The sequence below is a fragment of the Pollicipes pollicipes genome, unplaced genomic scaffold (assembly GCF_011947565.3).
Source record: "Pollicipes pollicipes isolate AB1234 unplaced genomic scaffold, Ppol_2.1 Scaffold_3087;HRSCAF=3621_pilon_pilon_pilon, whole genome shotgun sequence".
NCBI classification, from domain to species: Eukaryota; Metazoa; Arthropoda; class Thecostraca; order Pollicipedomorpha; family Pollicipedidae; genus Pollicipes; species Pollicipes pollicipes.
The window spans coordinates 39,852,843-39,876,827 of NW_023596225.1; the positions used below are offsets into that span (position 1 = coordinate 39,852,843).

Here is a 23,985-nt window from a genome sequence, read left to right on the forward strand (position 1 = left end):
ACGGTGATCACAACAACAATCCAGTCCCTGTTGTTCCAAACAGCGTCCCACATTTTGACGCCGCGTAATTATGTGCGATCGGCCCGTCTTCATTTGACGAGTGATGACCACCACACGGCTTAAGTTCCACGAAAGATCCACGTGCTGGCCCGTGCCACTCACTTCACCCGTCAGGGGGGGGGGGGGGGCAACACAGCCAGGCTGCCAAAACAGCGTCGGCCACCCGCAGCCTGCCCGCCGGGCCGAACGGTCGTCACACGTGTGCGGATCTGCCCTGCAGCGCGACGTTGACGCTCCGTCACAAAGGGTGCTCTTCAGGACCGCACGAGCGTGCTGCGGTGACGCAACCGCCGCCAAACAAACAGCTGCCGGCCCGCCGGCCCGCGGCCCGCCGGGCGCCCAGCGCTCGCTGGTGACGGGTTCTTCCAGTTGCAAAACCTTGGCTTAGAGGGCACGACGGCCGACTAGACGCGCGTACAAAGCTGCGCCATCTCCGCGCGCAGGGCTGTGATGATGGGGTGACCGGGGCGGCTGGGTTTTGCATCGATGATTCGCTGCCTGCGCATGTGTCACAACCGCGAACGATGCACAAGCGGATGCAGTGCTCATACCGGACATCGCGTCCCAAGATAAGTTCCTGAAATGGTTCGGACGGTTGAAGATCATCAGTCATGCACGTAAGGGCATCATGACGTCTTTGGACCAGCTGACCAGACACGTCGACATGTGTTTTGGTCGTAAAACGCGGTTGTGAACTAGTTCGGTATGGCAAACATGGCCAAGCCTGGTGCAGAAGCCGTGGCGACGGGACCAAACACGGCGGCTGGTTGTATCAACACGATTTGCCAAATATGATCATGCACGTGGAGAAAAAGCCGGAGGTTTTCTGTCCAGACTACTGTCTATCCACCTCGAGGTTGCAAAACCACTGGGCTGTCCGGTAATCGTCGGACACACGGCTTATTTCGAACGGGCCAGCTGTGAACAGAAAATATAGTATGCCGTTATGCTTCGGAAGACAGCTGTAAGCCGATTAGTGCATTAAGTGTCCATGCAGTAGTCGTGTGCACAGCTGATGTGCATAACTTTACAGGCGGCCGTGAACGATAAATCGATCCCCAAAGACTCCCCCCCCCCCCTCCAAGTGGCCCACGCGCCGGACTGGACACTGCAGGGACTCTGCGGCCCCGACATTGATCGGGGCGCAGTCGAGGCTCGCTGCAGTTGAGCTGGCAACAGGCGCTCCCTGCCCCGTTTGAGGGGCGCCCAGAACTCCCTACCCTGTTTGCGAGCGCCCGGCGCTCCCCGACCTGTCTGCGGGCGCCCGGCACTCCCTGATCTGTCTGCGGGCGCCCGGCGCTCCCTGACCTGTCTGCGGGCGCCCGGCGCTCCCTGCCCTGTCTGCAGGGCGTCCGGCGCTCCCTCACTTGTCTGCAGGGCGCCGGCGCTCCCTGACCTGTCTGCAGGGCGTCCGGCACTCCCTGACTTGTCTGCGGGCGCCCGGCACTCCCTGACCTGTCTGCGGGCGCCCGGCACTCCCTGACCTGTCTGCGGGCGCCCGGCGCTCCCTGACCTGTCTGCAGGGCGCCCGACGCTCCCTAACTTGTCTGCAGGGCGCCGGCGCTCCCTGACCTGTCTGCGGGCGCCCGGCGCTCCCTGCCCTGTCTGTGGGGCGCCCGGCGCTCCCTGACCTGTCTGCGGGGCGCCCACCGCAGGCTTAAGACCGTCGACCGCCGTACCCAGGCTGCCAACCACAGCCGCAGCTGGAAAGACATCAGCTTCCGCTCTCGACATCTGACCAGTGTCACCCACTCGCCACTCGCGGACTCGGCCCCGGCTGCTCCGACGCGTCAAAAACCTTACACAAACTGCTGGACAGAGACATATCTATTCGGAGACTGCAGCATACATCTGTCAGAATCAGCCAGTGGAAATGCTGGCGTCTGTGGGCGCCGACGGCTCGGCGGCGGTTCGTTTGGCCCGTTCGCGTGCGAGGTGGGTCACGTGGTCCACTGCCGTTCAGCCAATCAGCGCGCGCGGCCGGGTCCGGCGAGGTCACGCCCGCCCCTGGCGAGCGAACACGACGTTCGGACGACGCCGGGCACAGCAGCTTAGCGGAACGTCCCACCAAGGAACCTTCAGGCTGCTCATTGCGCCACCCGCACCGCCGAGGACACGAGGAAACATCGTCTACAGCCCAGACACTATACCGCCTTCAAGGGAGCATGTTGTGAAATCAGAAAAGCGATCGAAGACCAGAGCCAAAACCAGGTCGCGACTCGCATGTGCCTGACTTCTAAGCGCTGGTAGCCGATCCATGCGCCTCCAGCCCCAAAATTTGAATCTCGGGCTACCGCACCCGTTCGTGCGGTAAAGTACGCGCCTGCTGGCACCGCGACACCCTGCCGAGACATCGTACACCCCGCCCCCCCCCCCCCCTCCCTCCGCCGGCGGCGCAGCGTGACGTGGCAGCCAGACGGGCGGGGCGGGGCCGGGCGGCCGCGCAGAACAGGGCGCGCGTGCGCCCGGGCGTGACTCACCGGCCCGAGCTGGACAGACAGCGTCCCTGGCCGGGGGGGGGGGGGGGGGGAGTGGGTCGAACGTCGGGCTCTTCGGTTCGGCGGGGACGACCGTGCCGCGGTGACGTCAGGGGTCGCCGCTGGGCCGATGGCCGCTGTCGGGCCGAAGCAGCCACTGACTTCGAGGTGTGAACTGGAAGAGCTCAAGCGACTCAGGCCAGATGGTGAGAGTCGCCACATCTGGCATGAGTCGCTGGAGATTTTAATTCCGCCCACTTAAAGGCCTTCGAGTCACGTTCCAACGCCATTTTCGACACCCGATAAGCAAACCAATCGTAGCGCATTTCATCATTTCATCACCTGAATGAAAATACTATCTAGAGTAAGCGGCGGCCTACATCTATCGAAGAAAATACGAAAATTCAACCGAGAATTTACTCCATTGAAAGTGTTCGGCTAATCGGCGCCTATTTGCATGCTGTAGCACGGCTGTTAAATGCAAAGGATACACTCTCACTCATATCGTACCCGTAATTCATATTTTGAGCTGCCACGGACAGCTCAACTGATAGTGTTGACCCATCTGAAAATTGAGAATTGTAGTTTTACAATGTTCTACCTAACAACATGTTAACAGCTGTTCGTCGGCTGATCTAAAATGCTGGTCCCGTTGCAGCAGAAATGGATTGCCGACAAAGTCCGGGCTTGAAGGGGATTATCGCTTACAGTTATACCGGAGGCCCTCCTTGGGCCCCTAGCAGAGGATGCCTGCAAAGCACGGCCGCTCCCCCGGCTTTCGCGAGAGCACCTGCTGCAGCCCACCACGCCTTAAGTCAATCCGGCGTACTGCAATGCAAGCCTGCAATCATTTCCAATATGTCCGTCGCCCCGGCAAGCGAGGGAAGAGCGGAGGCGAGCCGCCTCCTCCCTGACCCGTGAGCGGCGGCGCCCCTGTTGATAGGGGCACCTCCCCGTCTAATGCCAGCACCGCTGGCCGGGGACGGCCGTAAACCTCCAGCGGCCGCTGATCATCCCCAGACCGCGGCCCGCCCACCGGGCCGTCGCCCACGCGGCCGGCTCGTCAGCCAGCGCGGCGCGCCGCGGCGCCCCCAACAGCGCCCCGCCGGCGAGGGGCGCGGCCCGTGACCTCAGCGGGCTCGGGTCACGACCGGCACCCGCGCCGGGGCGCAGCGGGCGGCGCCGTCGGTGATCAGAGGGACGGAGAAGCGCGCTGACGCGGCCTGACCGGCCGGCCCGGTGCGCCGGCCCCGATTCCCACGCGCCTCCATCCGCCCGCGCCGCCCCCGCCGCCGCGCGCGGCCAGCGGGTGGCCCATAGGGCCGCCGGCTCGGCACGCTCGGCAACGGGCCAACGTGGACAGACGGAACAGTTCTGCCCAGTGGGTCGGGGTCGAGGTGCGCTGTGCGCGGCATGGTGTCTGGAGGCCGAGGTCGTCTGTGCGTGATCCAGGTGCTGTGGCGGAGGCACGCCCACGTACCGCGCGCGCCGGGTCGGGTTCAGTACGTGAGTGGACGGAGGTCTAGTGGGGGGGGGGGGGGGGGGGCGGCTCCTGAGAGCCTCAGCTCCAGCCGGAAATGAGACCCCCATCTTGGAACGAGTCAACACTGAGATCACTCAAAAAGGTCACAGGTTTATGACTCACGGAATATTCCGATCTGGCACCGTAGACGCGCCGCAATTTAAATATTCCATGGGCCTGCCTCTTTACACAGCAAAAAGTTCTGACATTATTTATGCTTATGTCCAGACTGCAAATAATGCACACGTTACGCTCAATAATGTATAAGGTGCGGCGTAGCGTTGCCATTGCTGCAAGAATTTCAAGACATGTATGCCCTGCATCCGAGCGCCTCGAGTTCAGCGCACGGTGGCCAGTAATTCCAGCGCATGAAGAGACATGTCAGAGGACATTCACATGCTGCACTGACAATTTCACGCCACGCAAAATTTCACAAGTTGCAGGCATAAAATTCCCCCAATTTGGTCTGAAGTGAGTTCGACGCACACCTGCCGCAGGTTCGCCGCTTCGATGTCACTTAAGCGTGCGGCGAAGTGGACGAAATTTGTGCGGCCTAATGCTCAGCCAGTGTCCCAGCTTGCACTATTGCCATTTGCTATTGCCATTTGAGTTGCCATTTGAGTCAAATTAAGCGCATAATGGCGTGTTCACGTCCCCAGTCCGACACATACACAACGTTCTTGACAACCACATTTGGACGCCGGCCGAGTCTAACGGTTCCAGACATCGATTCCTGCGTTCCGCTCTGGACTCCGGTCAATCCGATTCCCGCAATCCGCCCTGGACTCCGGACAATCCGATTCCTACAATCCGCTCTGGAATCCGGTCAATGCGATTCCCGCGATCCGCTCTGGACTCCGGTCAATCCAATTCCCGCGATCCGCTCCGGACTCCGGTCAATCCGATGCCCGCGATCCGCCATGGATTCCGGTCAATCCGATTCCCACGATCCGCTCTGGACTCCAGTCAATCCGATTCCCGCGATCCTCTCTGGACTCCGGTCGATCCGATTCCCACGATCCGCTCTAGACTCCGGTCAATCCGATTCGGACAGCCCCGGCAGCGGGTCCTTGATGACGTCAGCGATACCCAGAGACGTCGACTGATCCTCACCGAGCAGCAGAGAGGGCCTATTGGAGCCGTGTACTTCCGGTTGAACTAGACACAATCATCGCTGCCATGTGCGAATGCAGATCAGCGGTGCAGTGTCCAAATCAGGCAAAACTGCTCGCACAACCACACGGTTGCGTTTTACGTAGAACACACCAGCCACTCAGGCTGTGGCCGTCTAATGTAAAGCGTTGAAACGATGGTAGCTTGTGTTTGCATGTCACGTGTTGTCACATTACCTTTTCTGAGTGTCAGCATCAGAAATATAACGGCATGTCTCTTCTTGTCCTTATGACACATGGTACGACTAAAAGATTATAGAAATCGGCCATTTCCATATCAAAGAAGCGAATGACTCGGTCCTTTCTGCGCGGCCGCCATGCTCGCAACGGCCGCGTGACAGTCTGCTCCATACAAGGCATGGAGAGCGCCAACCCCGCCCACACGCGCGCCGGCAGCAGGGACGAACCCGCCGCGCAGGGCCCGATGCGCGGCCAATGTGGCGCGGTCCAGCGGCCGGCCGGCGCCGCTGGACCCGCGCCGCCAGCTGATCACGGCCGTCATCGCGCACGACAAGTTCCGCGAAAGGTGGCCACGTGACGCAGCCAACCCGTTTTCTCAGGACTTCAACTGCGGCCTGAGCACCGTCGCACGAGAGATCTTGCCGATGACATTCTCGAAGTTCGAACGGCGTAAAAAGGCGGCCGTACGACACCGGGCGCCGTTTGAGCGGCCGCCGGGCGCGATGCATGGTCACGCGCGAGGCGACCCGAGTCCAACGGGCACGTGCTTCACGTCTGTTTACAGGAGCGTGACCGGGCGACGGTTGGTAGGCGATGGGGCCCTTCCAGCGCCGCCCGCTGGCGGCCGGGAGCGCGCCAGCCGCCAGCTGGACCCTCCCGCCGCCTGTCCCCGCCGCCACACGCGGTGACTCACCTGGAATCTGGCCCGGCACCACCAAAAAAACACCTACTCCGTCGCTCCGGCCGCCGCTGACACCGGGGCTCGCTTGCAGCCACGCACACGTCTCGCCTCAGCGCAGTGGTCTCCAGAGGAGAACTCGTCGCTGTGCAGTCAGGTGCTCCTCGCCAGGGTTCTCATCGCACCGCGCTTACCCCCGACATCCGACACCGCCGCCCCGTCAGCGGCAACACTGCGGCGGCGTCGGCTGGCCGGCTAGCCAGCCCCGTCCTGGCTCGTACCGATCGTGCCACGCCCGGCAGTCGCGGCGGTACTAAGTCGGCCGGTCGATTCGCCCGGTGAAACAGCTGATTTCAGGCGGCGCCCGTCTAGCGGTGTGCTTTGGATGCGCAGCTGCAATTGTGACTGCCGCCACATGGAAAGGGGGAGGGAGTGGGTCTCCAACTTCTGCGGAATTAAGCATAACGTCTAAAGCATGGCATGAAGAGAATAATTCTTTTAAAAAGCTAGATGTGCCGACCACTTGTGCCCGAGGCAGTCACTGCCTTGACTGGAATCCATAGGAAACGAGCTGGGATGCCCTCAACACTGATTTGTGGCCTGTGTCGTATTCACTTTATCTAAATAACGATCCACTTTGCGGCCAGGCTGGTGCCGGGGGTGCGGTGCGACGCTCTGGAAATATCAACCACACCAGCGCTGGAATCGTTACGTTGGCGTGGACTGGAGGAGAGGTGCGCCAGCATGCTTGCATCTTAGCGCAAAGAGCCTTGACCAACAATTTGTCCCCTACAAGTAAGGTTATGTCTGTCAGCCATGCTCAGGTGTCGCTGTGAGGGACCCTTGCCGTGGAAGATAGTATGCTGAAGCTCCCGAGATGTGGGCGTGGGTTAAGGTTTTCTCATTATAAGGCTAGGCACTGTCAAATTATTGCACTATTCGCAAGTGTGTAGCTCATACTTGACTATAAGCATCATCCAATTCACGTGGTTTTGATTTTTGGCAGGCCGTCATTGGTTTTAATTCCTGTTGTTTTCCTTTCGTTGCAAGCAGAGGTGAAGAATGCGACATGGTAAGTGTGGCACCGACCACGTTGCAATCCATCAAAATTATCATCACTTTAGCATATGCCGGCGGAAAAATGCGCATTCTGGCAGTTTTGCTTTCAGAAATGCAAGATTGTTTCACCTTAGGTTGTACGGTTGTACGACTCCCGGGTGCTGATGGCGTAGGCGTTAACCACTGCGCGTCTGGGGAACCTGAGGTACGGGGTTCGATTTTCCGCGGTGCCCGCCATTCCTGTCAGGGTGAGAGCCAGCCGCCACCATACAGCCTTAGCAGCTGAATGCGTTATGAAGCTCATAAGACGACGGTTATACCAGTTAACCAAACTTGCTATGAGGTCCATCCAGATTTGTTTTTTGTTGGGGAATTAGCCACGAGACTAACGGACCCGTGAGAGGTACGCCTACGCATAGTCATCATTTCTGAAGTCAGCGCAAAGCACCGAGACCGAGACCGGGACCAAGACCGAGACCGAGACCGAGACCGGGACCGCGACTGAGAGTGAGATCGACACCGAGATCGAGACCAAGACCACGACTGAGACTGAGACCGACACCGACACCGACACCGAGACTGAGACCGAGACCGAGACCGAGACGGAGACCGAGACAGAGAGTGAGACCGAGGTCGAGACCGGCCGAGACCAGGACCGAGATCAAGACTAAAACTGAGACCGAGACCACGGACACGGATATCACGGAGACAGACTCCGCGACTGGGATAGAGACCGAGGTCAAGACCAATATCACGGAGACCGATCTCGAAACCGAGATCAAGACCGCGGAGACCCAGAGGCGCCCGGAAGTGCCGCGCGCTGCGATACAAATTCGCTGAACCCGCGTACACGCACTCATTTCGTAGAATCGCAGACTCTCAGACCGAGAAGGTGTAAGGTTTCACTTCCGCACCAGGTTCAGATTGCCTGGTCTGCCGTACGTGCGGTGGATGCTTGGCTGCGTTGGTCAGACCTGTAGTGCTGATGACGTCATTTTGGCTGTCACGAGGCCGGCTGTTGACCGTGGTAGGATCGACCCAACAAGGCAAGGACGATGCGCTAAAGCCGGAACTGATTCGACGACAGCCGCACTCAAATTTCTGGACGCAGCATGCAATCGAGTCATTTAAGTGAGCTGAATGTAATCGACATAGCGATCACAAATTAAGATGATCTTTTGAAAACTTAATTACGCTGTGTGCAATGACATCTCCACGGCTCAGTCTGACGGAGGGGGGGGGGGGGGGGGAAGTAGCGAAGGCTGTCTAAAACGTTTCTTTCCATTTGACGCCATGGACGAACAGTAGCATTTTGGCAAAGCTGGGCTCACCCTCCCCCCGCCCCTGGGCCGAGGCTGTCACCGCAGTAAGTGAAATACGTAGTACATCGCAGTTACCCTCTGCCGTTATTAGCATCGATTCCACGACGAATATGTAGAAGCGGTACTTCATTACGGCAGCGCTGTTGTTCAGTGTCGCGGCCGAAGACAGAGCGCCCATGCGGCAGCACGAGCACTGGGTCGATTTACATTTGCTGGGATGAAGAATCATTTAGAATCACAGCCTACTCCATCACGGGAAAACAGCTTAGAGGGAATTTGTCCGATTCTACCGATTCTTTTCAAGCTATTGGGACTAAATTAAAGGAAAAGCTACTACTCAAGTAATCTGGTTAGATCATTTTTTAGACTTATCAAGCGAACGCATGTACGCTAACCAACAATAATAAACGAGTTTCCCATCCGGTGAAATCCCAATCACTGCCAACGCTCCAGAAAAACGTGGGCAACTCAAACACAGCCGTGTAAATCCGAGTTAATCTCCCATCCCACTGCCACGCAAGCTTCCTGCCCAACAGCTCTCGCACACATTCAGAAACATCCAGCATTGTCACTCGGACGTCTATCGATGAAAGCCAAATGCAACGCAACATGCCGTCATGCGCAACGAAACACGCGCGACATAACGTTCCGTCACGATAGCCCAGTTGCCACCCGTTAGTCGTTGCCTCCCAAAACCCAGCCGTAAATAGGCGGGTTCAATTTGCTTTTAAGCGCTCACAGCTTACCCCCAACTGGGACAGGCTGCAGCTGAAGACGGTGGCTGGCAGTGGCAGTGCGAGGTGACGTCAGAGGGTAGGGCCGGGTGGGCTTGCCGCGAATCACGGCAAGTTATGCTTCCGCCTTAAGTCTTGTCGTTGACCTTGAGTTTCACAGTCGGAAAGTAAGGCGAGGACTCGCGCAGCTGGAGCCACCTATTGTGTGTCATGCTCCCACAGGTCCATCCAACCAAGAGGCTCGACGAAATCGTCGAAACGGCCAGTTGCTGCATTCATCGGCTTTCGGGGATACTAAGACATGTATTATTACGGGTGAACAGCATTGGAGCTTGCGGGGAGCCTGAATCCGTTCTTGGGTCACTTGAGATTTGCTACCAAATATACTTACCATGAGAAATTAGCGCGTTCATATGCTTTAACGACGCCCGGATTCGGGCCAACCACGTTAGGCTCTCGAACAACTGACATAAGCGTTCAACGTTGGCCGCTGGCGTCGCATAACTGACGTGTCGTGACGCGGTCACATGATGGCCATCACCGAGTTATTGTCGAAGCCCGAGCAATCTTAAGCGCCCAAGGTGTTTTAGACCACCAACAGCTACATTTTAGAACCAACAAGCCGTTGTGCTCTGATCAGCGTCCTGCAGATATGGCTTTGAAGTGGTTGGCTGGTGTATTAGAAGCATGGATGCGTACAATGTTCACTGCTATGATGTCGATTTCCCAGTGAAGTATTTTCGATGTGCCACCAAGTTGTGAGACAAAAAACGGGTTTCACAATGCCAAAAGGACACCCCAGCACATGCAACAGTCTTGGCACACATTTACACTTGAAAACGCAACCGGCAGACGACGCGAGGGGCACGCTGGAAGCCTGCCGACCCCACTCTCTCTTCACAACGGCGCCTCTCACCAGAGCCGGCGCCGGCAGCGACACATCCTCACGGCCGAGGAGCCTCCCCACGCGGGCGGTCAGTCGCCCGTCCCGCGTCCAGACCGCGGCGCGCAGGACCGGCAGCACCAAGGGTCAGAGTCCAACGCCCGCCCGGCGGCGCGCGGCGCACCCGAGGTCCGACCGCGGCGGAGCGTGTGACGCAGGCTGGACCCAGTGCGGAGGGAACACCGGCATGACCCGCACCGTGATGGACTCAGCGTCGCCTTCAGCGCGATGGCGAGGGCTCCCGCTCTGATCCTCTCGCGGGGCAATCTCGTCGTCGCACGCCCGCGCCCACGTGCGCACATGCGCTGGGCCGGCCTGAGCACAGGCCACCTTCCCGGGCGCCATCTCCGACGCTCCCCTCTCATCTCCACCTCAGCTCCGCCCCCCGCGCCCCTCCCTGCGCCGTCGTCAGAGGTCGGCGGCGCGCGCACTGACGTGCCTGCGCACGGCGCGGTTCAGGATGGTGTGCACGTCTCGACACGCCGTCTCGGCCACATCCAGCAGCTCGGGCAGCTTGTCCACGTGGAAGCGCTGGCTCATCTCGAGCAGCGGCAGCCGGCCGGAGCCGGCAGCAGCGCGGCCGTCAGCTCGGGCGCGCCGCTCGCCTCGCTCGAGCTCAGGTCCACCAGCGGCCGCTCGCGCAGCACCGACGCCGAGCACGCGCACACGTAGTCCTTGAGCGCCACGCCGGCGGTCGATCAGCGCCAGCGCCGCCGCGTTCACGCACGTGGCGTAATGGCCGCCGTCCGCCTGCCGGGGGAGACGCGGTCAGCACCACGGCCGCAGGCGGAGGGGAAGGGGAGACACAGCAGCGGGCGAGGGAAAAAGGCGTGTTTGACGTGTGTACGAATGGTAGTATTGTGCAGCTTCTTCACGTCATCGGGTGGGACACAAGTGGCGGTTTTGAGATGCAAAACACGACCCACTAGCAGCTCAGGAGGGCCATTATCGCGCGTGGATTGCACTGCAAACCTGAAACCTGACGCCACCATGACCGGCTCAATGGTGCGACGGCCCCCTAACTCACTGCGGCATAGGACACCAGCCGACGAGAACTACGCCATCTGCAATGCTTTCAACTTGCAAGTCAACCCTGAGACAATGAAGTGCGAACAGGCCTGAAGCGACGAGCGCCGTCCGGGATCAGGCCGAGAAACCGCACCATACGGAGGGCCAGCTTCTGTGCCGGCCGCAGCCACCCCGCCGCGGGCCCGGCAGGCCGCCGCCGACGCCGGCGCGCCCGATAGTAGCCGCCCCACCGCTCACCTGCAGCACCTGCACGTAGACGTCGATCTGGGAGCGCGGGTAGAGCGCCACTTGGACGACGCTCTCCAGCGTGTTCTGCAGCAGGGCGGTGAGCTCGAGCGAGCGGCGGTCGCCGCCGGCGCGCCGCTGCCGCTCCCAGCCGCTGAACACCGCCTGGCTGTACTGGCAGTTGATGGCGGCCGCGTCGTGCCGCCGCTGGCTGGCGCGCGCCTCGTGCGGCCCGTACACGGCCGCCAGCACCTGCGACACACAGCTGTTATAGGGCGGGACGCTGGACGGAGGGTCCTCGCTGGACGGCACCGATGTGCATGGTGCTTTGCGACTTCGCAAAGGATGGCAGTCAGTAAAAGACGTAAGTGCGTAAGTATTGCGTAAGTGCGAAGCCCATGATGGCTCTCATTCACCACACACTACTACACACGTGCCAGGGCTTTACACCGAATAGCACTTGCATGCTATCATAACGATATACAAACTGAAGCTTCAAATACGTCAAAGGGCGGCGCACCAAACCTCGCAATATGCAGTGAGCACGGCAGTGCCAAGACGCATAGGGCAGCCCGCCGCACACATATACAGCACACATAGGACACCACAGGTCCGCCATTGCCGGACCGTACCTTGGTGTTCCCCTGCTCCAGGTAGGCGCTGCCGTCGGCGCGCGAGAACACGCCCAGGCGACACTCGATGTTGCGCAGCTCGTGCGCGCGCCGGCCGTCCACGCGCAGCCCCTGCTCGGACAGCAGCTCCAGGCCGGACATGGTGGCTACTGGCGGAGGGGCGCCGGCGACGTGTTACACCGGGCGCGAGGGGTATTCAGACATACAGCTGCCAGAGGCGACGGCGGGTGTCACAGCGGGGACGAGCGATACGCACGCACTCGTGGTGAGTCGGCAGGGTGCGCTGAAGCGAAACGACTGATGCTGGCTGCATGTCCTGGACCCAATGAAATGTTTACAAGGAGTATGTCAGCACAAATTGTTACATCAACAGAAACTTTTAACAAACTTATCACTATAAAAGCAAGCTTTGAACATGACCTATGTTTGCAATATACGATACAAGCATTTGCACAGCCCTACCAGTTATGACAGATGGAAATAAGGTGTGGATATCATATCTTAAACAGCACTGTAACCAGGAATCAAATACAAGTTAACAATATACTGCCAGAGACAAGTGTACAAGAATACAGAAGAAACAACCAAAACAGGTGTGCATAATGATATTATGTTTAATCAACACACATAACTTATCAAGCCACCTGGCAGTGAGTTGAAATACTTCACATGGGTCTGTCTGTCTGCCACAGTGGCAATACTGACAGGACCAGTCTGGCAGTGACTGGCATCATAAAGACTTTTCATGATGTAATCAAATGATGATGTATTGCAAATAATATCTACTAAACAGTATAATTGTGTTGTTCTAGAACAGTTTTTTTACACTTCAAAGCATACTTATAGTGACAATTGAGCTTTGACATAATATTTGATGCTTGCCACAAGGTCTCAAAGTAAAAAACATTCCCTTTGATTGAAATTTGACACAGGTGCATACAATATTGAACAGCAAGAGGTGGGGTACAACATGAGCATGAAATACCATGTCTAAAGGCCCATACAATTTTACAAAATCAGCTCAACATGTGGCTGCAATTAAGAGCAGTGGCATGACAATTTGGAGTTAAATGAATGAAGCCATCAAACTCAACACATGACTAGCATTAAGGAAAGTGATATATCAATTTGGAGTTAAATGACATACATCAAACCTTGTAAGGGAAAATATGGATTAGTATCTAACCTTATGAAAACATTAGAGCTATCAGCAACACATTGTCCTTTACTCCATAAAAAGTCATTGCCATCCATCACACACATAGCCTAGTCACACAACAAGCTGTAATTTATAAAATAAAGTATATATCAGTCATCCAGTTCAAATAATGCTAACCAAATTTAAGCACATGTCTCAGCTAATCCGCCTTCATGCAGAGCAAATAAAATGTTATCTAATTTGGTTGTTAAGTAGTTAAATGTGACTAAAAAGGTTACAACATTACACTTTCAGCTGATCAACACCACTGATAAAGAGATTGTACATGCCTACAATAAAAATCATTACACGACAGAAAGGAACGTTTTCCATCATGTTTTTTCCATTTTGCATGAGATACTCAATCATCTGACCAGTGGAAAAAAGGATACAAATCATAGCTACCAACAGGTACCTGATTTATTTCTTCCTATTGAAACCTCATACAGCAGGCTGATAATATATAAAGGAAAGATATGAGATTGGCATCAAGTTACCAGAAACAATCTACCTGCATAGTAAAATTTAGACAAGGCAACAGGATCAGTCATATACCAACCAAAGAAACATTCAAAACTCGTGCCATCAATACCATTACCATCTGCTGGTTCATTTTGGTCAGGTCAGTTCACACTTGATACAGCCCAGAGTTTGGCACATGTGCATTATCAATTTCAGCACAAGATGGTAGTTTCAAAGATTTGCATGTTGGAAAGGCAAACCTGGGAAAACATTTTCATGAATACTTTATGCACAAAAATACAAAGTTTCATCCAATTTAGCCTCATGAGTATGTGCATGCATGTCAACCATGGATTCAGCTCACTTCAGTATCTGGCGCAATGGACAAATTTTAAGGGCTATATTCTGTCCTCTCCCCCAATTCTGCTAAGTTATGCCCCTGTAAATTTTGATTGGTATTCCCCTCCCTAACGCGAAAGTCCAATCCTCTGATCAATTACGGAACACAAGAAGTTAAGCCTGTGCTGTTCAAAACAGGTTCACCGGTGAGCTCCCAAACACGTTTGATTGTGTTTCTTCTCCGTGCACGAAGCCGAGAAATGAAAGTATATTACCACCCAACTGACAAGGTGGCGCTGTACCTGTACGGATCCCTCAACTATTTGCCTCAGGTAGTTCCGCAGAACAAATTCAATACGCCCGCTGCACAGCAACACACCGACACCTCAAATTCCACCAGACACAGAGTGACACGGGCCACGCTAAAATTCTCGTGCCAAGGCCGTCACTGTCGGCAGTGCGCCAGACATGCAGCACGAATTTGCTGCCACTCTTGCGATGGTAAAGGATTCTTCGGTTATTTTCCAGGTTGGGCCGCTCAAGCGTGTTTTGCGCTCCAGTTTCTGGCTGACTGGCTGGCCATGGCTGAAGCGTGCTGGATAAGTGTTGGGTAATCAACGACGCGCTCAAGCTTGACCACATGTTGTCACCAACTTTCACTGCAACGGCTGCGCGGGTGACCGATGAAAAACTAGGGCGGTAAGACACGTCTACCACACGGCGGGATCACGATGGCCGTAGAGAAGATCCATGGCGGTGGCGGCGTCATGGCTTTACGAGGATCCAAAGTTGTCTGCAGCCATTTTCCTACCAGCGGGTTTTGAATGTAACTTTTTCATGCATAAGAAGGACCAATTCGGCACCGGTGCAGTAAGTTTTGCCTACCGAGAACCTTGATCAAAAGTTATATCGAACAAACAATTCACATCATTTAGCGTATTAACGCTCCGGACAGCGCCCCAGTACCCGTTAAAATGCCGCTCACGCCACTTTCTGTAGGTACCGGCATGAAAACTATTTTTTCCCTGCTGTCCCTACTTATCGGGATATAGCGCTCCCAGGAGCACACTCAGTTGTCAAGATGACTGACATCTGAGCTACCAAATCAGTTGCAAGACTTGTTTGCGATTGAGAAAAAGACATGATATCGCTGACCGAGTGGTGCAAGGTCAGGCCATAATAACAAGTAAAAACAATGCGGTGCCAATAATCTACAGCAATAAATAGAAAAGAGGAAAAGGAGCCAATAGTCCAAACAGCGGTGAAGTGATTTAGAGCGACGGGCGATAAGAAAGCACAAAACGCATGATCATTAGGGATAAAAGAACGTTCGCCGCCAAAATTAATTACGAGACAGGTCGAGCCTCTTGAAAAGCCAATGCATGCACTAGCACATACCGTGGCTGATTTTAAACTACCAACTTATCGACAAACGCACATGCCACGGAATACACAAGCCAGCACACTACCTCAGCCTCTCAATAAACGCATGCGTCACGAGATGCACGAGATAACGCGTTGCCTCAGCGCACCAATAAATGTGAGCTAACGCACCTAGCCTTTCAATAACCGCATGTGTTACGAGATGCATGAGCTAGCAGACTACCTTAGCCTCTCAATAAACGCATTTTTACGACATGCATGAACTAACGCACTAACTCATCCTATCAATAAACGCATGTGTCAGGAGATACATGAGCTAACGCATTTCCTCGGCCTATCAAAAAACGCATGTGCCACGAGATGCGCGACCTTACGCATCATACGGACGATCCGCTCCATCCTCGCTTTCACATGCATGCCTCAAACATATGGGGCGGCGCTGGCACAACGTGAACATATAAAAGCCAATTCTTCTAACGCTCATTTCTATGGGCACAGACTGTGTGATGAACTTCTCTCGGCACTAGTTTTTTCGTTTTATAGCGTGATTAGAAGAAGGCATGGACAACACCGATCATTCTGCAACGAGCGCATGTCTTTAAATGAATTCTGACAGATTATGCGGGTTTGGACAACACCGATTGTGCTCCAGGGTGCACAGCTAATCAAAGGAACCCCGACAAAGAGCTTCTGCGAATAAAAACACTTCGAACGGTACGAGTTATCCTATTGCCAACTATCCATGGAAATAAATTTGAACGGTAACCTAGCGTGTAAAAACACGATGCAAACACAGAAGCGCTCGCCAGTTAGCCTAACTCAGAGAAGATCGACACAAAGGGATGACAGCGGGTTTTCTTAAAGAGGACGCTGACCAAATATGAAACAATTATTTTCAACGTGGTGACTCGTATACATTACACATATTTGGTGGGGTATTCATAAGCAAAGCGGACAGATCTTAGTCATATTTCCGGCAATCCAAAAATTTTCAGCTCGATGCACCACTCCGACACCTTTTCAGTTTCGCGCCATTTTAGTTTTATGTCATAGACTCCGGAGTAACAGAGACGCTCAGGCATCTACACTTCTCCGGGCTATTCGCACGCACGCACAGACCGATACAATGGCAACAACCTCCGCAACCAACGATCCAGATTCAAAAGGTCAAACAGACTAGTGAACAATTCAGTGCCTCGCCCATCCAGAGCAGGTCTGGCTGGGCGTGGATTGACGTGTCTCGAGGGCCTCGAAGCTACTGAGGATAAAACCCGGTCACCCGCTTCGAACAAAGAACGTCTATCGATCTACAAGGGCCTCTGTTCAGATGCAAAATTGCTAATGCCGCAGTAAATCCTAATTTTATGGGGAGAGTCAACTCAAAACAGCGAAGGCGGGGAGGGAAGAGGTCAGCATGACTCACGACGCGACGGTCTCACCCTTCCGGCAGCAATCCCCAATCAATTCCAATCACAGATGCTTCAGCTAATTGTGGTGATCGAGGTTCGATTAAGGATTTCGACAGTTGCAGCGACTGCGCAGCTCATTCGTGCGTTTTCCGTGGTCCGGCGATGGCGGGCGGCCGCCAGCCTCGCGTGCCGCCCACGGTCCTGCTGGTGGTGACGCGCATACACTCACACAATGCCAGTTCCGGTTCCGATCAGCGATCGATGTCAACTGCAGAGCTTGAGCTTGTGGTTAAGGATCTCGGCGGCCAGAGCTTGAGCCAATGATTAAGGATCTCGGCGGCCAGAACTTGAGCCAATGATTAAGGATCTCGGCGGCCAGAACTTGAGCCAATGATTAAGGATCTCGGCGGCCAGAACTTGAGCCAATGATTAAGGATCTCGGCGGCCAGAGCTTGAGCCAATGATTAAGGATCTCGGCGGCCAGAACTTGAGCAAATGATTTACGATATTGGAAGTCAGAACCTGAGCCAGTGACTTACGACATCGGCGGTCAGAACTTGAGCCAATCATTAAGGATCTCGGCGGCCAGAACTTGAGCCAACGATTACGAATCTCGGCGGCGGCGGCGTCTTTCGAGCGCGCCGCGGGCTCCCGTAGCCCTTGGCCCGGCGGTGGCGGGCGGCATAACGCACTTCATAAAAATGCGTTATGCATGACATATTGGCAATAGAATATTGCTCCGGCATACCAGGTTTGTAAATGATTTAACTCCGCGGGAATGGAATCCATTCTTATTCAAACAATTGGGAGCCAATCAAGATTTGAGTCAAACATATTTTTGAAATGGCTCGAATCAGTTGTTCATTTAAGCCAATTGGCATCGCTGACTCTAGGTCTCATTCAGACGATAAAATAGGGTCTGAACTCTTAATCATGATATCACGAAACTTATTCCAATCGAAACGAGCAGTTTTAATTCAAGCACTTGTACTAACATCGCCAATTTGGGGTGAAGTTTCCTTCCCATCCAGTGCGGTCGAGAGCGAGAAGGGCTGGACCAGAAAACATGTAGGAATTCAAATCCGAAGGAAAGCTGGTTTTGATGTGCATTATGAGAGCAGGTTTGACCATTCTTTATTGCTCAGCCCCCCGTCCCACCTCAATTCATTTTGCGAAAGCACCGTAAAGCGCATACCGTCAGTGAGATAAAGACATAAGGACACAAAGATATCCGGCCAGCAAAGGGCCGCGGGGACCCATAGGCTGGCCTACCTCAGGTGCCATACATATCCTCAAAACTTATCAAATGACATGCATAAATAAAACTATAAATGGGATATCTAGACCAATAGAACTTGTCCCAGCGGTTTTTGAATGTTCCTAGAGACGGACTTCCTATAACTTCGTTTGTCAGCCCATTCTAATGGTTCACTACTCTTTGAATAAATGGCATCTGTCTCTTCATAGTTGTACTCCTACTTTTTGCTAAATGAAACTGGTTTCCTCCATGCCTCGGCCTAATTCCAATGCTCCATGTAGTTCTACCTTATTTATTCCTTTCATAATCTTATATACCTCTATCAGATCCCATCTAAGTCTGCTATATTTCGGTTAATGCAAATTCAAGCCCCTAAGTCTATCCTTATATTCTAATTGTGCTTCAATATTTTTATATTCGGTGATAGAGTTGCTAACGTTTTACTGCATTTATCAATCATCTGCACCACAGCGTGTTTATCAAAAGATTCTGGCATACAGTTTATGTCATCGTGTACGAAAGGAAAAGGTTACGTTCCCCGAGACATCATGCGTTGGTTTACGGATTGTATATTTATGGGATGAAAGTTTCAGTAAATATATCAAAATATCTGCAAGCGTGTATGCTTTATCTATGCCTTTTCCTCTTCCCAAAATATTTTTCACACTTGCAATGTAACCCGAACAATCTTTGTGTTCATGCGTCAAAGTCTGCTGCATGTTTGGATTACATCCAGCCAGGTTTCCAACATAAGCAAGCAATTTTGTTATCCATCCTGCTGCTATTTTTTAAACTTTCGAACAGTTATCCTTTGAATGCTCAACTGTACTTATAATTCGTCGCTAATTCAAATTCATTTCTTTCTGATTGAGCTCATTCAAGCCTCGAGCAGCGAATCAAATCTTACTCAGAATAACTACTGAGGCTACAGATTCTAATCAACCTCGCTCCACGAATAATATGAAGGATTCTTGAACCAATTCTGCATTTGAATCGAATCAAGCACAAGTCTGCCAATGACCAAGCACACAAGCAGTCCTGAACACGGAAAGCGCCATACATTGCACACGAATTCCTACCATAGCTCTGAATAGTGAATCGACGCCATAATTGTATCGATAAAAAATCAAGAGTGCATTACCGACGCAACAGTATCAACGCCGCCACTGCGTACCCGCACCGGGTTTAATGCTCATCAAATACCGACCAGGAGGACACGCTTCCGGCGACAGATAGACCAAACCGACACCGCCCGGCTCATCCGCACACCATGGCACACATCTGCCAGAGCCAATGTTCGGGTCTTTGCAGCTTTGTTGGTGAGAGTGCGTTTCCATTCACGTCGGACGGAAACACGCGGAGCGGCGACGGGCGTGTGTGGTGACCGTTCGAGCGTGCGTGGACGCTGTGTCATGCCGGCAGGTGTGTCAGGCGAGCTGATGCGGGCGCCGCCTGCGGTGTCGGGGGCCAGCGGAATCCCCGTCGCGTGGAGCTTCTGCCAAGCCAGCGCGGCGGTTGTCGGCTGGCGCCTTCCATGTCGCCTCATGGGGGCACTGGGTAATAGGGACCGCGTTAAATGGCCAGCATGGGCCAGTTCACCATTTCCTTGCAGCGCAAATGTTAGCGTGATGGTGAGCCTTGCGTACCCGAAAAATCCTTCCACCACAACCTACTGGTTGCGAGTCAGCTTGTACAGCCGAGAGGTTAATCCCTTCATGCACGCCGACAGCAGACTGCCGTCATTTGCCACTGCTTTTGCAACTCAGGTGCGCTCAGCTAAACAAAGATAGAGCATTTCACCGAGACAGCGACCGCGTCGCGTCGAACGTCATGATGGACCATAAAAATACAACCGTGCTGTCATGCTGCGATGACAAGTGGCGTACCGTACCGTGCTACCGCGCTCTGAGCTAAGAACCCTTTCGCTATTTATATCTTTGAGAATCAGGCCCCCTCCCCTCCGACATCCCTTGCCCTTCGCGTCCAACCTTCAAAACAACACCCAAGTGCTATGCCGCGCGGCGGTCCCACGAGCCGCGAGCGGGGACGCGGGAGGCCGCGTGCCACCCCACTCACAACAGGCACACACCGGGCCAGAGCGAACCCCTCAGTTTCCAAAGCATGCCTGGCGCGCCGAGCCCGGCCAGGGCAGGACACTCTACAGAGCGGCGCTCCTCCTCGCTGGAGCGGCGCTGCGAGCCGTCCCCCGAGCCGCAGGCAGTTTCAGCTGCTTTCCGCATCACTGAGATTCTCAGATGGCGCACGCATCTCTCCGTCATTGCCCTGCCCCTGTCGCTATCTCTTTCTCTCCACTCCGCCCGCGTCGTCTGTTCCCACACGCTGGCGGTACACGCGTCCCTCAGCCGGCTCATCTGGCCAGCGCTGTTATGACGTCATATCGCCGACATGCCGACCCCTCGGGTCACTCGGGGGTTGAGCGTCCCCCACCTCCGCGCCGCCGCGAACCGGCACTGGGGTAGCCGGAGGGTGGAGTCCCCACCGAGGACATCTAATGGCAATATGTGGGTGGCACGTTGGACGCTTCGCAACTAGCCCAAGCATGATTTTGTGCATGCATACAAACGGGCGTGCGCAGAATTTCTCAATAGGGCCAGGAGACAACTTTACAAATAGCACTGAAAACTGCGGTTATTACACCACAGGCAGGAGCGATTTTTTATCTTGTAAAATGTCGCATTTTTTATTTTGTTTTCACGCGTGTACCTGACATTTCAACCATGAACATCTCGTCACGTACATTAATGCAGGCCACAACATTAGCAAGAAAAGGGCATACGGTGAGGAAGACTTGAAGCTTTAGAGCGTATCGACTGTAAGAGGTCACGCAGCATCCATTCAACGGGTTGCATGTGCGTACAAAGTTGTGCGTGAGTCCGCGGATTTTAGCGCACCCCTGTTATTCAAACACACAATCCTTTTTTTGGTGATTTAGGATCGAGGCCTCTCAGGCTGATAGCGCTCGCGAGGATGAAGCGCTCTAAGCCAAAAGCCTAAAGAAACCAATAACTATACGCACGGCCGAAGAAGAGCGCTCTTATCATTAGCGTTCAGCGTCACAGCTTGTATTGATAAAATTCAGCCTTTCAGATTACACACATTATATATATATATATATATATATATATATATATATATATAGAAGATGGAACTTGTACTCAGGATTTAGCCAAGGCGGGGTGGCCCGGTGGCCGGCTGAACGCCCTTCGTTAGGGTAGAGGATCAGTTTAACCCCCTGTCAGATCTCAGAAACTAAGAGAGCTAGACACCAAATTCGCAGGGTGTATAAACGTGTACGTGAACTTACTTGTGTCAAAATTTGAGGTTCCTGGGTCATAACCGTCAGGTCATATAAGGCTAAAATTCAGTGATCTTGTTTGAATTTTCCAAGGTCGTAGTGACTTAACTTGTAAAAGATTGCTTTCAGTTCTGCATTTGAATAAGCGTCCAGGACTACACCACGCAGTGTATTCCTAAAAGCAAAATGTTGACCGAGATAATTTTAGGTCAGTGACTCCTTTTGACGTTAAATAAGTCTATGGAACATATGTAGCATGGTTCCTGTCAGCAACAAATCAAAAATGAGCACCAGAAGCTACCCCATGCAGCGAGTTCGAGAGCAATATTACAGGTTGGTTTTAACGTTGATCTGACTTTCGTACTAGACCCTAAGTCAATTGAATTTCTCAATTCAACAGTTGTGCCGCGTAAGAAACTATCTCAGCGATGTGTGGTTTCGTCTAACGCTCCGCTGTTGCATCAGATTAAACGCTTTCCCAGAAATTGTCTGTTGAATCCATTACCTGAATTTGACCTGCCGCAGGTCAGCAACATTGCCAACTTAAATTTTGGCAAAGAACCCGCCATTCCATTTTCTACAGATACACAAAATTTAGTGCGGCTACGCAGCGCCGTTCCGAAATAATTCCGGGAAAGCCTTCGGGGGGGGGGGGAGGGCCAATTGACCCCCCGCCCGAGCGCGCATCACTGAAGAGCCGGGATATTACTGTGTCCTCTGGACCTAGTTGTCTTATAAAAATGAAGATTTTGGGCAACTTATGGCACATCCTAGAATTGAGTGCTTCTGACAAGTATAGGTTATGATGCTCCGAAATGAATGCTTTTGATATATTTTCACCGCACGGGCCAATGCAGAATTTTGTCAGAAGGAATAGCACAGAAGTTGTAGTGCCTGTGGTTTCGGTCCGCTTTTACAATGCGGCGTTGGGCTCTTTAAAAGGCCTGCTTGGATTTGGTACCTGTTGAAAATGACGATTATGGTGCCTCGCAATGAAGGTTTTGGTGCCCACTCGCCCAGGAGTCCGACGCAGTTTCATCAGGGTGGAAGGCACGACATGGCTATGCCACTGAAATGAAAGTTTGTTTGGTGCTAGCTTACCAAAACGACAGCTCCAGGATTTCGTCAGGGGACACGGCACGGACACTGTGGTTCACTGGAATTTGGTGGCTCGAAAATGGAGGTTTGTGCCCCTTGTGGTGCCCCTAGAATCTGTCACCTTTCGAAAAAAGATTATGTGGTTCCGAAATAAAGGTTATGGTGCCTCTTCTGAGATTTTGGTGTAAAGGATACCAAAACCTGATGGACCCCGAGAGGGATGGGGGAGGGCACGGCCACATGGCTCACCCCTTTGGATCCGCCCTGACACCACCATCCCCAGCGGGCAGGTGGTAAGTGGGTAGGGGAAAGGCATGGCCTGAAAAGCTCACATTGCTGTAATGATTTTCTGTACAGCGTACCATTCTGCCGGCTGTTAAGCCTTCTTGTCTCACGCCCAGGATGGCTCGACACCCGGCCGGTTGCCAGACTGATTCATTGGCGCACAACTTATGAGATATATTTATGCTCCCAAAGCTAGTGGAGGAATAATGACATTTCCAGTATGTTGCGTGCAGGCACATACACACACACACACACACACACACACACACACACACACACACGCGCGCGCGCGCGCGCACGCACACACACACACACACACACACACACACACACACACACACACATGTGTGTGTGTGTGTGTGTGTATAATAAGACAACTACTAAATAAGACAACTAGGTCCAGAGGACACAGTAATGTCGTCCATTGTCCAATTCGGCGTCCATGTGTGGCAGGCCAGACAGAGCCACGGGCAAATCCCGCGGCAACGACGGCCGTGCTTGAACGCATCTGTCACATTCTCACCGCACGCGGAGCACGGCGGCCCACCCGCGCGGCACGGCTTGTCATGCCTGTTCAGGGCCTCTACCGAGGGCAGACACTTGAAGCACCTCGGGCAGCGATGATACTCCAGGCCTGACTCCGTGGACGCTGGAGTCGCTGGATCAGCACTGGTCGCAGTGGTCTTGCAGGTCTGCGTGGTCTCTCCCGGCTTGGACGCCTGCTTGGTCTTCCCCAACTGCGGGCTCGACTGAGGCGTATTCGTAAGCTTTTCACCACTTGAGACACATGCTTCTTGTTCAAGCCTCGATGGCGGGTCTGAACACACCTCCCTGGCGCGTGAATCACGCGAAATGATTTCCAAAGTCGAACGCTCCAACAGGTCACTACAGCCCAGCTGAGCAGTAGCTGAGACGGCGTGAGGAACTGACGAGCATGAATCATCTGTACCGACAGCCACCTTATCGTGACTTTCGCCACTTGGAGGCGCCCGGAGCGGTTCATTTGCAAATTCTACCGCAGGTATCAACTGGCGAGACGCCTCTTCAGTAGGTTTACACGAACTCTCTTTGGCACTAGGTCTAATCAACCCTTTTTCAGGGGTGGAACTACGCAAGTCCACAGCAGGCATTGCCTTGCTCACATTTTCTTCACTTGATAACTCCCCTACACGGGATAGCAGTTCCTCGGGCGCGGCTCCCGCG

The 23,985-nt window shown here is 53.8% G+C and overlaps 2 protein-coding genes across 2 annotated transcripts in view; both read right to left on the reverse strand.

Annotated features, from left to right (window-relative positions):
- The window catches only part of LOC119090147 (serine/threonine-protein kinase MARK1), a 30,100-nt gene extending 23,796 nt beyond the window's left edge, over nucleotides 1-6,304 (reverse strand). The window contains exon 1 of the mRNA XM_037212941.1: nucleotides 6,106-6,304. The gene's annotated coding sequence lies outside the window, so the exon portion shown is untranslated. The remainder of the gene's footprint in view (nucleotides 1-6,105) is intronic.
- Nucleotides 6,305-10,537: 4,233 nt separating this feature from the next.
- On the reverse strand, nucleotides 10,538-14,431 carry LOC119090648 (exosome complex component RRP41-like). Its single transcript, XM_037213494.1, is given in 6 exon segments — nucleotides 10,538-10,714; nucleotides 10,717-10,840; nucleotides 10,842-10,898; nucleotides 11,415-11,654; nucleotides 12,035-12,183; nucleotides 14,336-14,431. Coding segments are annotated over 5 exon segments (720 nt in total). The 5' UTR covers nucleotides 12,176-12,183; nucleotides 14,336-14,431; the 3' UTR covers nucleotides 10,538-10,556.
- Between the last annotated feature and the right edge of the window lie 9,554 nt (nucleotides 14,432-23,985).